Here is a 14804-nt window from a genome sequence, read left to right on the forward strand (position 1 = left end):
CTAATCATGCCGTCCCTCCCCTGCCTGCTTCGTCGATACGTGCGTGGGTGTGGGGGGTACGTTTCAACCGCAGTGGCCGAGTGGCCCTTCGCCATGACCTTGCAATCTTAATGCCGGTCGCAGTGCCGCGAAGTAGCATCGGGGGAGGTCGTCCAATTCCCTGGTCACCGGAAACTGTGAAAGTTATCCCAATACGGGCTTCTCGGATTAAAACCGGTCAGCCAGGTGACCTCCCCTCGGAGCTCTATGGGGGGGGGGGGGGGGGAAATGCGTGCGGGTGTGTTCATGTGAGGTGAGGCGAGGGGGGCGCGGGGTTGGCTCCGTCGCTTGGTGGTGGCGAGGTCGTAGCTAGGGCACCTGCTGAACGGCTTCGTGGCGGTGGCGGCATCACAACAGCACTTGCGCCAACAGTCTGTTACAGGCTACACGGGGGATCTTTGTCTTTGCGTGTGTGCAGAGAGGTTGCGCAGTGCGTGGGACCGCTGGGCCGAGGCAGCTCACCTGGCCGCGAAGGACGCGCGCCGCCAGGCCATGGAGGGCCTGCCCACAGCCCTGGTCGCCGCGGTGACCGCTAACGAGACGCAGGACGCGCTGCAAGCGCTCGGAGGATGGGGCCAGGAGGTTCGCGGACACACGTGTGCACGCACGTGCAAGCACGCGCATGCACGCACACGAAGACAAAGATCCCCCGTGAAGCTCTAACAGACCGTTGGGGCAAGTGCTGTTAGCGAGCGGCGGCTGTTAAGACCGTCACGGCACACGAAGGGGTGGGTGGCCAACACTACGCCCGGCCAACTTTGTCTCACCACTGCTGATGGTCGTGAGCGGGAATGAACGTGGGGGCGTCTGGTTCGCAGCGCAGCACGTTAACCGCTGCGCTACACCGCATGTGTAGTGGTCGGTGTGTGTGTGTCGCACACAGTCGGAGACGAGGTCGTTGCAGGAGGCACCTTCTCTTTGATTCCGTTACACCACTCCGGCCGTTGGCATTCACATGGATTGCCGCCTCTCTCTCAACCACGTTGCCGTACACCCCGGTCGACACCATCGACCGAGACAGCCAACAACTGTCCGGCCGTGCAATTGTCGGGCGAAGGCAGCAGCGACGACGAGACGAGTCCACTCCCAGTACCGGCAGCCCTGAGCTCTTTCTCTCCGCTGCTTTTATTCTACTCGGCCAGGGCAGAGCCACGCCGCGCTTCCCTTCTCGAACCCACTAGCGGGTTCCAGGGGCTTCCAGATGAGGTCTTCCGTCACCTTTGCTCCAGTTTCTCCGCCCTTTCGGCACACACACCGTGTATGTGCTCGACGGCGTGTGCGCGAACTGTCCTCCGCAGTTGCCGCTGCTGGACAGCAGTCGGCGCTGTGTCACTACACAAGCACGCGGACGCATACCTGCTGTGTACTGTGTGTGCTATATGAACTGTGTGTGCTCTGTGAAGTGTGTGTGTGCTGTGTGTACTATGTAACGTGTGCTATATGCAGCCTGTGTACTGTGTTTTGTATACACTGTGTGCTGTGTGTACTGTGCGTGTGTGCAGGCCGTGACACACCTGACGACCTGGGCTCAGCGCCGTCTCATGCAGGCGGTGCGCAGCATCAGCCACCCCCTGCAGGGCGTCTATGAGCTGCAGCCACAGTGAGGCCACGGGGTCATGGGGTCATCACCCTCCTATCAGCCAAACATCCCATCACCTGGCTGCGGTGGCGAGATGTTGACTACCTCGCCTCGTATACGGGAGGTCGTGGGGTTCGATCCCGACCCTGACGCCTGCTGTGTATTTGAAGTTTGCGGTGTCTCTCTCCCCGTGGTCGTGTGAATTTTTCTCCGGGTCCTCCCGGTTTTTCCACTGCACGTTTAGAATCAACGTCACGCGCTTAACATGATTTGGCTGCTACGCATTCCCACGTGATGGGCCACTTCGTTAAGCTATCATTTGTGATGGCCAGGCCACCCTTGAAAAAGAGCTACGTAGCTCAGTGGGCTTCACCTGGTAACATAAAAACAAAACTTTAACACTGAATACCCTCCCATCGCACGCCGCAGCCCCTGTGTCTACTCTATCCCCTGCGTATTCCCTAACCCCTTTTGTATCTCCCTTATCCCCCTCCATCCCTCCTGACCCCTGTGCCTCCCCCTGACCCCTACGACCCCAACCATCTTCCCCCGTGCACCCCCTCTCCCCCAGCGAGCACCGGCTGTCTGCGTGGGTGCCGCTGGACGTGTCGATGGGCGCGCTGGCGCTGCGCGACGCCGCGCTGAGCAGCGACACGGCGCGGTGGCTGCGCTCGCTGAGCCCCAGCGCCGAGCTCTACCGCCTCAAGCACGAGCTGCTGGGGCAGCCGGCGCACGGTCCGTCGCCACCGCGGGCCGTCCCGCCAACACCACCACAGCTGCCCCCCCCTCACCGTCCCCTACATGAGAGAAGCCCCACCCCCGCCCCCCCTCCCTCCCACACTGTGCGTGTCTCCGCTGCGTGAGCAACCGCGTGTGTGTGTGTGTGGGGAGCGGTGGTGTAGCCTCAAATGAGTACCCGGTGTGGTGTGTAACCATCGCCGGCCTTCATAGGCGCTACTCGCTAACAGCACTTGCCCCCAACAGTCTGTTGAGGCTACACGGGGGGGGGGGGGGATCTTTGATCGTCGTGCCGAGTACCACGTTGGGGAGCGGTGGTGCGGCGGTCAGCGTGCCGCGCGACGAACGCGGCGGCCCCAACACGGCCGCGTGTGCCCCCTTTCCCCCGCCCCCCCCCAAACCGCCGTACCCCCCACAGCCCAGGCGATGCTGCTGAGCGGCGGGCGCCGCGTGCTGCAGTTCGACGGCCGCTGGCTGGCGCTGCCCGCGGGCTGCGCCGTGCTGCTTGCGCAGGACGTGCGCCCCGACGCCACGTTCCGCGTGGCGCTCGCGCCCAGACCCCCCCTCCCCGGGGACCCCTCGGAGGACCCCTCCCTGCTGGTGACCATGGGCCCCGTCACCCTGCTCATCCACGCCAACGGCACGGTGAGACCTCTCCCCACCCCATCTCAACCTCACTGGGTGAGTGCGGTGATGGTGGATCCCACAGAGATCCGGTGAGGGTGAGTAGGTGTGTGGTGTGGTGTGTGTCTGATGGTTTGTTTGGTGTGTATGGTGTATATATGGTGTTCGTGATGTGCGTGGGCTGTGTGTGTTGTACATGAGGTGTGTAGCAGTGACGTGCGGTGAGGTCAATGGCTGGGGAGGCATTGGCCGAGTGTCAGAGCCAGATTCACACACTGAAGGGGGCGTGGCCTCATGGAGGGGGGTGTGTCCTCACTGAGAGGGGCGTGTTAGACACGTCCCCCTCAGTGAGGACACACCCCCCTCCATGATAGCTGCCTCCCCTGGTGCTTTTTCATTGCAGTTTCATGACGAGACCAGCGAGCCTAAATATCTTTATACAGGTACGTGAAATAGGTTACCTGGAGTATGGAAGGCGAGGACATGAAATGAAGGGGTCTACAAACATTACATTGGTGACATACTAAGATAATAACAGGCACGCGCTTATTGCCCGCGCTCCATCCAGTTAGTAAGGGGTTGCGCAATCGGAGGGGAGGCTGAGCTCGTCACTGCCTCACCTCTCGTCTCTCCCTGTATTTGCAGCGGAGCTCCGCAAATTTGGCGATTGACTATAAAAATGATTGGAATCGTACAGAAATGACATTTATAACACAGATCAATGGAAAAATCTTGATATTTATTTTACTTAATTCTTTTTTTTTTACTTTTCGTAACAGCTCCTTTCATTGGAGCATGTCAGGTGAGGCACTGCCTCCCCTGCCTCCCCTGACCGCACGTCCCTGGTGTGTGTGTGTGGGGGGGTTGTATGGTGTGTACATGGCACGATGCGTGTGCCGTGTGTGCAGGTGCTGGAGGGTTGCCGCGTGCTGGATCTGCCGGCGAGCCGGGCCGGCGGCGCGGTGCTGGTGCGGCGCTCGGCGGGGGCGGTGGAGGTGTCGGGGCCGCGGGGAGCCGTGCTGCGCTGTGACACGGAGAGCCGCGTGTGCAGCCTCACGCTCGCCTACTGGGACCACGGTGAGCTGCCCTCGCCACGCTCACCACACGGCCCTCGCCACGCTCACCACACGACCCTCGCCACGCTCACCACACGACCCTCGCCATGCTCACCATCTCTGTGGTTGATGTTGATGTAGTTGTCTCGGTGCTGGTGGTTGATGGCTATGTGTGTGTGGTTCATTGTGGATTGTGGTGGATTATGGTTGATGGCTCTCTCTCTGGGTGGTGATCGTGGGTGATTGTGGGTGATCGTGGTTCATTGTGGATGATCGTGGTTGATGGTGGGTGATCGTGATTGATTGTGGGTGATCGTGGTTGATGGTGGATGTTCGTGGTTGATTGTGGGTGATTGTGGTTGATCGTGATTGATAGTGGTTGATCATGGGTGATTGTGGTTGATCGTGGTTGAGGTGGTTGATGGTGCTTGATCGTGGGTGGTCGTGATTGATCGTAGTTGATAGTGGTTGATCGTGGGTGATTGTGGTTGATCGTGGTTGATGGTGGTTGATCGTGGTTGATCGTGGGTGGTCGTGGGTGATCGTGGTTAATAGTGGTTGATGGTGGGTGAATGTGGTTGATGGTGGTTGATGGTGGTTGATGGTGGTTGATTGTGGGTGATCGTGGTTGATAGTGGGTGATCGTGGGTGATCGTGGTTGATGGTGGGTGATCGTGGGTGATCGTGGTTGATCGTGGTTGATAGTGGTTGATCGTGGTTGATGGTGGGTGATCATGGTTGATTGTGGGTGATCGTGGTTGATGGTGGGTGATCGTGGGTGATCGTGGTTGATGGTGGTTGATTGTGGTTGATGGTGGGTGATCGTGGTTGATGGTGGGTGATTGTGGTTAATAGTGGTTGATCGTGGTTGATTGTGATTGATGGGGGGTGATCGTGGTTGATAGTGGGTGATCGTGGGTGATCGTGGGTGATCGTGGTTGATGGTGGGTGATCGTGGTTGATGGTGGGTGATTGTGGTTATTAGTGGTTGATCGTGGTTGTTAGTGGTTGATCATGGTTGATTGTGGGTGATTGTGGGTGATCGTGATTGATTGTGGGTAATCGTGGGTAATTGTGGGTGATCGTGGGTGATCGTGGTTGATAGTGGTTGATCGTGGTGGATAGTGGGTGATCGTGGTTGATTGTGGATGATCGTGGTTGATGGTGGTTGATCGTGGTTGATGGTGGGTGATAGTGTTTCGATTTAAAGCTTTCGTGACTGCAGGGATTCATCTTCTTGGTTTTTTCGGAAAAGTCACGTAGAAGGGAAGTAATAAAATAATAAAAATAAAACATAACAAAATAAAATAATTCTCACGACGTTTCGGCCACAACGCAAGCAGCCATCTTCAGGTGAAGAATGAGACACTGCCAAGCTAGGAGCTTATATATAAGCTGGGTTGGAGGTGGAAGAAGAGCGCCTTAACAAAAAGAATGTGCATATCAAGAGGAATTTAGCATATTCATGGGAAATGCGTAGGAGGTGGGCGGGGGGGTTTCAAAGTCATATTGTGCCCATGCATTATGCAGGATCAGCAGCACCAAGGGAGGGTGCAGGGAGTAGCATTAACAAAGGAAAGGAATGTGATGGCTGGTTGTATGGAATTGATGTGGTCGAGAAATTGGTCTAGAGCAGGCCGGCCATGTGGCCAGATGACAAAAGTGTCGTCTACGTACCTCTTCCATAAGGTCGGGCGTAGAGTGGCAGTCTGGATGGCGTCAGTCTCAAATTTCTCCATGAAGATGTTGGCTACAATCGGGGATAGGAGGGAGCCCATTGGGGTGCCCTCAGTTTGCTTGTAGGGTGGTTGTATAGGGTGGTTTATAGCAATACAGTATATAATTTAATGTTGGGTTTATCTATGGCAGTATATAGTACGGTGTATGCTCGTGTGATGTAAGAGAATAAAGTTTAGATGGAAGCATATTATATAATTTTTACGACGTAGAATTGTAATGTATTACTTGCTGTTAGTAACTCAGCTTATTGTAGAGTATAGTAAGTATACTGATGATGCTATGCAGTTTATACTTTAGTATTTTATGTAGTTTATACTTTAGTTTTCTACGTGGTTGTTTAGTAACTGCAGCTACATACTATTAACATTCCTTTCCTTTGGTAATGCTACTCCCTGCACCCTCCCTTGGTGCTGCTGATCCTGCATAATGCATGGCACAATATGACTTTGAAACCCCCCCGCCCACCTCCTACGCATTTCCCATGAATATGCTAAATTCCTCTTGATATGCACATTCTTTTTGTTAAGGCGCTCTTCTTCCACCTCCAACCCAGCTTATATATAAGCTCCTAGCTTGGCAGTGTCTCATTCTTTACCTGAAGATGGCTGCTTGCGTTGTGGCCGAAACGTCGTGAGAATTATTTTATTTTGTTATGTTTTATTTTTATTATTTTATTACTTCCCTTCTACGTGACTTTACCGAAAGAACCAAGAAGATGGTTGATAGTGGTTGATGGTGGTTGATTGTGGGTGATTGTGGGTGATTGTGGATGATTGTGGTTAATGGTGGTTGATGGTGGGTGATCGTGGTTGATTGTGGTTGATGGTGGGTGATTGTGGTTAATGGTGGTTGATGGTGGGTGATCGTGGTTGATTGTGGTTGATGGTGGGTGATCGTGGTTGATAGTGGTTGATGGTGGGTGATCGTGGGTGATGGTGGTTGATGGTGGGTGATCGTGGTTGATGGTGGTTGATCGTGGTTGATGGTGGGTGATCGTGGTTGATTGTGGCTGATCGTGGTTGATAGTGGGTGATCGTGGGTGATTGTGGTTGATTGTGGGTGATCGTGGTTGATTGTGGGTGATCGTGGTTGATAGTGGTTGATGGTGGGTGATCGTGGGTGATTGTGGTTGATTGTGGGTGATCGTGGGTGATGGTGGGTGATGGTGGGTGATGGTGGGTGAACGTGGGTGATCGTGGGTGATAGTGGTTGATTGTGTGTGATTGTGGGTGATTGTGTGTGATTGTGGGTGATCGTGGTTGATTGTGGGTGATCGTGATTGATAGTGGTTGATGGTGGATGATCGTGGGTGATTGTGGTTGATTGTGGGTGATCGTGGGTGATCGTGGTTGATGGTGGGTGATAGTGGTTGATTGTGTGTGATTGTGGGTGATTGTGTGTGATTGTGGGTGATCGTGGGTGATCGTGGGTGATCGTGGGTGATTGTGGGTGATCGTGGGTGATGGTGGGCGATCGTGGGTGATTGTGGTTGATTGTAGGTGATCATGGTTGATTGTGGGTGATCGTGGTTGATAGTGATTGATCATGGGTGGTCGTGAGTGGTCGTGGGTGATCGTGGTTAATAGTGGTTGATGGTAGGTGATTGTGGTTAATGGTGGTTGATGGGGTTTGATTGTGGTTGATGGTGGATGATCGTGGTTGAAGGTGGTTGATGGTGGGTGATCGTGGTTGATGGTGGTTGATGGTGGTTGATGGTGGTTGATGGTGGGTGATCGTGGTTGATGGTGGTTGATTGTGGGTGATTGTGGGTGATCGTGGTTGATCGTGATTGATAGTGGTTGATAGTGGTTGATTGTAGGTGATTTTGGTTGATCGTGGTAGATGGTGGTTGATCGTGGGTGATTGTGGGTGATTGTGGATGATTGTGGTTAATGGTGGTTGATGGTGGGTGATCGTGGTTGATTGTGGTTGATGGTGGGTGATCGTGGTTGATTTTAGTTGATGGTGGGTGATGGTGGTTGATGGTGGTTGATGGTGGGTGATCGTGGTTGATGGTGGTTCATCGTGGTTGATGGTGGGTGATCGTGGTTGATAGTGAGTGATTGTGGGTGATTGTGGTTGATTGCAGGTGATCTTAGTTGAGTGTGGGTGATCGTGGTTGATAGTGGTTGATGGTGGGTGATTGTGGGTGATTGTGGTTGATTGTGGGTGATCGTGGGTGATGGTGAGTGATGGTGGGTGATGGTGGGTGATGGTGGGTGATAGTGGTTGATTGTGTGTGATTGTGGGTGATTGTGGTTGATTGCGGGTGATCGTGGTTGATTGTGGGTGATCGTGGTTGATAGTGGTTGATGGTGGGTGATTGTGTGTGATTGTGGGTGATTGTGGGTGATTGTGGGTGATTGTCGATGATTGTGGATGATTGTGGTTGATTATGGGTGATCGTGGTTGATTGTGGGTGATCGTGGTTGATGGTGGATGTTCGTGGTTGATTGTGGGTGATTGTGGTTGATCGTGATTGATAGTGGTTGATCATGGGTGATTGTGGTTGATCGTGGTTGAGGTGGTTGATGGTGCTTGATTGTGGGTGGTCGTGATTGATCGTAGTTGATAGTGGTTGATCGTGGGTGATTGTGGTTGATCGTGGTTGATGGTGGTTGATCGTGGTTGATCGTGGGTGGTCGTGGGTGATCGTGGTTAATAGTGGTTGATGGTGGGTGAATGTGGTTGATGGTGGTTGATGGTGGTTGATGGTGGTTGATTGTGGGTGATCGTGGTTGATAGTGGGTGATCGTGGGTGATCGTGGTTGATGGTGGGTGATCGTGGGTGATCGTGGTTGATCGTGGTTGATAGTGGTTGATAGTGGTTGATCGTGGTTGATGGTGGGTGATCATGGTTGATTGTGGGTGATCGTGGTTGATGGTGGGTGATCGTGGGTGATCGTGGTTGATGGTGGTTGATTGTGGTTGATGGTGGGTGATCGTGGTTGATGGTGGGTGATTGTGGTTAATAGTGGTTGATCGTGGTTGATTGTGATTGATGGGGGGTGATCGTGGTTGATAGTGGGTGATCGTGGGTGATCGTGGTTGATGGTGGGTGATCGTGGTTGATGGTGGGTGATTGTGGTTATTAGTGGTTGATCGTGGTTGTTAGTGGTTGATCATGGTTGATTGTGGGTGATTGTGGGTGATCGTGATTGATTGTGGGTAATCGTGGGTGATTGTGGGTGATCGTGGGTGATCGTGGTTGATAGTGGTTGATCGTGGTGGATAGTGGGTGATCGTGGTTGATTGTGGATGATTGTGGTTGATGGTGGTTGATCGTGGTTGATGGTGGGTGATAGTGTTTCGATTTAAAGCTTTCGTGACTGCAGGGATTCATCTTCTTGGTTTTTTCGGAAAAGTCACGTAGAAGGGAAGTAATAAAATAATAAAAATAAAACATAACAAAATAAAATAATTCTCACGACGTTTCGGCCACAACGCAAGCAGCCGTCTTCAGGTGAAGAATGAGACACTGCCAAGCTAGGAGCTTATATATAAGCTGGGTTGGAGGTGGAAGAAGAGCGCCTTAACAAAAAGAATGTGCATATCAAGAGGAATTTAGCATATTCATGGGAAATGCGTAGGAGGTGGGCGGGGGGGTTTCAAAGTCATATTGTGCCCATGCATTATGCAGGATCAGCAGCACCAAGGGAGGGTGCAGGGAGTAGCATTAACAAAGGAAAGGAATGTGATGGCTGGTTGTATGGAATTGATGTGGTCGAGAAATTGGTCTAGAGCAGGCCGGCCATGTGGCCAGATGACAAAAGTGTCGTCTACGTACCTCTTCCATAAGGTCGGGCGTAGAGTGGCAGTCTGGATGGCGTCAGTCTCAAATTTCTCCATGAAGATGTTGGCTACAATCGGGGATAGGAGGGAGCCCATTGGGGTGCCCTCAGTTTGCTTGTAGGGTGGTTGTATAGGGTGGTTTATAGCAATACAGTATATAATTTAATGTTGGGTTTATCTATGGCAGTATATAGTACGGTGTATGCTCGTGTGATGTAAGAGAATAAAGTTTAGATGGAAGCATATTATATAATTTTTACGACGTAGAATTGTAATGTATTACTTGCTGTTAGTAACTCAGCTTATTGTAGAGTATAGTAAGTATACTGATGATGCTATGCAGTTTATACTTTAGTATTTTATGTAGTTTATACTTTAGTTTTCTACGTGGTTGTTTAGTAACTGCAGCTACATACTATTAACATTCCTTTCCTTTGGTAATGCTACTCCCTGCACCCTCCCTTGGTGCTGCTGATCCTGCATAATGCATGGCACAATATGACTTTGAAACCCCCCCGCCCACCTCCTACGCATTTCCCATGAATATGCTAAATTCCTCTTGATATGCACATTCTTTTTGTTAAGGCGCTCTTCTTCCACCTCCAACCCAGCTTATATATAAGCTCCTAGCTTGGCAGTGTCTCATTCTTTACCTGAAGATGGCTGCTTGCGTTGTGGCCGAAACGTCGTGAGAATTATTTTATTTTGTTATGTTTTATTTTTATTATTTTATTACTTCCCTTCTACGTGACTTTACCGAAAGAACCAAGAAGATGGTTGATAGTGGTTGATGGTGGTTGATTGTGGGTGATTGTGGGTGATTGTGGATGATTGTGGTTAATGGTGGTTGATGGTGGGTGATCGTGGGTGATCGTGGTTGATGGTGGGTGATAGTGGTTGATTGTGTGTGATTGTGGGTGATTGTGTGTGATTGTGGGTGATCGTGGGTGATCGTGGGTGATCGTGGGTGATTGTGGGTGATCGTGGGTGATGGTGGGCGATCGTGGGTGATTGTGGTTGATTGTAGGTGATCGTGGTTGATTGTGGGTGATCGTGGTTGATAGTGATTGATCATGGGTGGTCGTGAGTGGTCGTGGGTGATCGTGGTTAATAGTGGTTGATGGTAGGTGATTGTGGTTAATGGTGGTTGATGGTGTTTGATTGTGGTTGATGGTGGATGATCGTGGTTGAAGGTGGTTGATGGTGGGTGATCGTGGTTGATGGTGGTTGATGGTGGTTGATGGTGGTTGATGGTGGGTGATCGTGGTTGATGGTGGTTGATTGTGGGTGATTGTGGGTGATCGTGGTTGATCGTGATTGATAGTGGTTGATAGTGGTTGATTGTAGGTGATTTTGGTTGATCGTGGTAGATGGTGGTTGATCGTGGGTGATTGTGGGTGATTGTGGATGATTGTGGTTAATGGTGGTTGATGGTGGGTGATCGTGGTTGATTGTGGTTGATGGTGGGTGATCGTGGTTGATTTTAGTTGATGGTGGGTGATGGTGGTTGATGGTGGTTGATGGTGGGTGATCGTGGTTGATGGTGGTTCATCGTGGTTGATGGTGGGTGATCGTGGTTGATAGTGAGTGATTGTGGGTGATTGTGGTTGATTGCAGGTGATCTTAGTTGAGTGTGGGTGATCGTGGTTGATAGTGGTTGATGGTGGGTGATTGTGGGTGATTGTGGTTGATTGTGGGTGATCGTGGGTGATGGTGAGTGATGGTGGGTGATGGTGGGTGATGGTGGGTGATAGTGGTTGATTGTGTGTGATTGTGGGTGATTGTGGTTGATTGCGGGTGATCGTGGTTGATTGTGGGTGATCGTGGTTGATAGTGGTTGATGGTGGGTGATTGTGTGTGATTGTGGGTGATTGTGGGTGATTGTGGGTGATTGTCGATGATTGTGGATGATTGTGGTTGATTATGGGTGATCGTGGTTGATTGTGGGTGATCGTGGTTGATGGTGGATGTTCGTGGTTGATTGTGGGTGATTGTGGTTGATCGTGATTGATAGTGGTTGATCATGGGTGATTGTGGTTGATCGTGGTTGAGGTGGTTGATGGTGCTTGATTGTGGGTGGTCGTGATTGATCGTAGTTGATAGTGGTTGATCGTGGGTGATTGTGGTTGATCGTGGTTGATGGTGGTTGATCGTGGTTGATCGTGGGTGGTCGTGGGTGATCGTGGTTAATAGTGGTTGATGGTGGGTGAATGTGGTTGATGGTGGTTGATGGTGGTTGATGGTGGTTGATTGTGGGTGATCGTGGTTGATAGTGGGTGATCGTGGGTGATCGTGGTTGATGGTGGGTGATCGTGGGTGATCGTGGTTGATCGTGGTTGATAGTGGTTGATAGTGGTTGATCGTGGTTGATGGTGGGTGATCATGGTTGATTGTGGGTGATCGTGGTTGATGGTGGGTGATCGTGGGTGATCGTGGTTGATGGTGGTTGATTGTGGTTGATGGTGGGTGATCGTGGTTGATGGTGGGTGATTGTGGTTAATAGTGGTTGATCGTGGTTGATTGTGATTGATGGGGGGTGATCGTGGTTGATAGTGGGTGATCGTGGGTGATCGTGGTTGATGGTGGGTGATCGTGGTTGATGGTGGGTGATTGTGGTTATTAGTGGTTGATCGTGGTTGTTAGTGGTTGATCATGGTTGATTGTGGGTGATTGTGGGTGATCGTGATTGATTGTGGGTAATCGTGGGTGATTGTGGGTGATCGTGGGTGATCGTGGTTGATAGTGGTTGATCGTGGTGGATAGTGGGTGATCGTGGTTGATTGTGGATGATTGTGGTTGATGGTGGTTGATCGTGGTTGATGGTGGGTGATAGTGTTTCGATTTAAAGCTTTCGTGACTGCAGGGATTCATCTTCTTGGTTTTTTCGGAAAAGTCACGTAGAAGGGAAGTAATAAAATAATAAAAATAAAACATAACAAAATAAAATAATTCTCACGACGTTTCGGCCACAACGCAAGCAGCCGTCTTCAGGTGAAGAATGAGACACTGCCAAGCTAGGAGCTTATATATAAGCTGGGTTGGAGGTGGAAGAAGAGCGCCTTAACAAAAAGAATGTGCATATCAAGAGGAATTTAGCATATTCATGGGAAATGCGTAGGAGGTGGGCGGGGGGGTTTCAAAGTCATATTGTGCCCATGCATTATGCAGGATCAGCAGCACCAAGGGAGGGTGCAGGGAGTAGCATTAACAAAGGAAAGGAATGTGATGGCTGGTTGTATGGAATTGATGTGGTCGAGAAATTGGTCTAGAGCAGGCCGGCCATGTGGCCAGATGACAAAAGTGTCGTCTACGTACCTCTTCCATAAGGTCGGGCGTAGAGTGGCAGTCTGGATGGCGTCAGTCTCAAATTTCTCCATGAAGATGTTGGCTACAATCGGGGATAGGAGGGAGCCCATTGGGGTGCCCTCAGTTTGCTTGTAGGGTGGTTGTATAGGGTGGTTTATAGCAATACAGTATATAATTTAATGTTGGGTTTATCTATGGCAGTATATAGTACGGTGTATGCTCGTGTGATGTAAGAGAATAAAGTTTAGATGGAAGCATATTATATAATTTTTACGACGTAGAATTGTAATGTATTACTTGCTGTTAGTAACTCAGCTTATTGTAGAGTATAGTAAGTATACTGATGATGCTATGCAGTTTATACTTTAGTATTTTACGTAGTTTATACTTTAGTTTTCTACGTGGTTGTTTAGTAACTGCAGCTACATACTATTAACATTCCTTTCCTTTGGTAATGCTACTCCCTGCACCCTCCCTTGGTGCTGCTGATCCTGCATAATGCATGGCACAATATGACTTTGAAACCCCCCCGCCCACCTCCTACGCATTTCCCATGAATATGCTAAATTCCTCTTGATATGCACATTCTTTTTGTTAAGGCGCTCTTCTTCCACCTCCAACCCAGCTTATATATAAGCTCCTAGCTTGGCAGTGTCTCATTCTTTACCTGAAGATGGCTGCTTGCGTTGTGGCCGAAACGTCGTGAGAATTATTTTATTTTGTTATGTTTTATTTTTATTATTTTATTACTTCCCTTCTACGTGACTTTACCGAAAGAACCAAGAAGATGGTTGATAGTGGTTGATGGTGGGTGATTGTGTGTGATTGTGGGTGATTGTGGATGATTGTGGGTGATTGTCGATGATTGTGGATGATTGTGGTTGATTATGGGTGATCGTGGTTGATTGTGGGTGATCGTGGTTGATAGTGATTGATTATGGGTGGTCGTGGGTGGTCGTGGGTGATCGTGGTTAATAGTGGTTGATGGTGGGTGATTGTGGTTAATGGTGGTTGATGGTGGGTGATCGTGGTTGATTGTGGTTGATGGTGGGTGATCGTGGTTGATAGTGGTTGATGGTGGGTGATCGTGGTTGATGGTGGTTGATGGTGGGTGATCGTGGTTGATGGTGGTTGATCGTGGTTGATGGTGGGTGATCGTGGTTGATTGTGGGTGATCGTGGTTGATAGTGGGTGATCGTGGGTGATTGTGGTTGATTGTGGGTGATCGTGGTTGATTGTGGGTGATCGTGGGTGATTGTGGTTGATTGTGGGTGATCGTGGTTGATTGTGGGTGATCGTGGTTGATAGTGGTTGATGGTGGGTGATCGTGGGTGATTGTGGTTGATTGTGGGTGATCGTGGGTGATGGTGGGTGATGGTGGGTGATGGTGGGTGAACGTGGGTGATCGTGGGTGATAGTGGTTGATTGTGTGTGATTGTGGGTGATTGTGTGTGATTGTGGGTGATCGTGGTTGATTGTGGGTGATCGTGATTGATAGTGGTTGATGGTGGATGATCGTGGGTGATTGTGGTTGATTGTGGGTGATCGTGGGTGATCGTGGTTGATGGTGGGTGATAGTGGTTGATTGTGTGTGATTGTGGGTGATTGTGTGTGATTGTGGGTGATCGTGGGTGATCGTGGGTGATCGTGGGTGATCGTGGGTGATCGTGGGTGATTGTGGGTGATCGTGGGTGATGGTGGGCGATCGTGGGTGATTGTGGTTGATTGTAGGTGATCGTGGTTGATTGTGGGTGATCGTGGTTGATAGTGATTGATCATGGGTGGTCGTGAGTGGTCGTGGGTGATCGTGGTTAATAGTGGTTGATGGTAGGTGATTGTGGTTAATGGTGGTTGATGGTGTTTGATTGTGGTTGATGGTGGATGATCGTGGTTGAAGGTGGTTGATGGTGGGTGATCGTGGTTGATGGTGG

The 14804-nt window shown here is 50.6% G+C and overlaps 1 protein-coding gene across 1 annotated transcript in view; it reads left to right on the plus strand.

Moving 5' to 3' along the window:
- The first annotated feature begins 340 nt into the window (after nt 1-340).
- The window catches only part of LOC133359121 (apolipophorin-like), a 30650-nt gene continuing 16186 nt past the window's right edge, over nt 341-14804 (plus strand). The window contains exons 1-5 of the mRNA XM_061577516.1: nt 341-621; nt 1542-1639; nt 2190-2353; nt 2775-3001; nt 3889-4057. Coding sequence (XP_061433500.1) covers nt 532-621; nt 1542-1639; nt 2190-2353; nt 2775-3001; nt 3889-4057 — 748 coding nt within the window. The 5' untranslated portion in view covers nt 341-531. The remainder of the gene's footprint in view (nt 622-1541; nt 1640-2189; nt 2354-2774; nt 3002-3888; nt 4058-14804) is intronic.

This window comes from Lethenteron reissneri, chromosome 64 (assembly GCF_015708825.2).
Source record: "Lethenteron reissneri isolate LAM-NWPU_2019-01 chromosome 64, ASM1570882v1, whole genome shotgun sequence".
NCBI lineage: Eukaryota > Metazoa > Chordata > Hyperoartia > Petromyzontiformes > Petromyzontidae > Lethenteron > Lethenteron reissneri.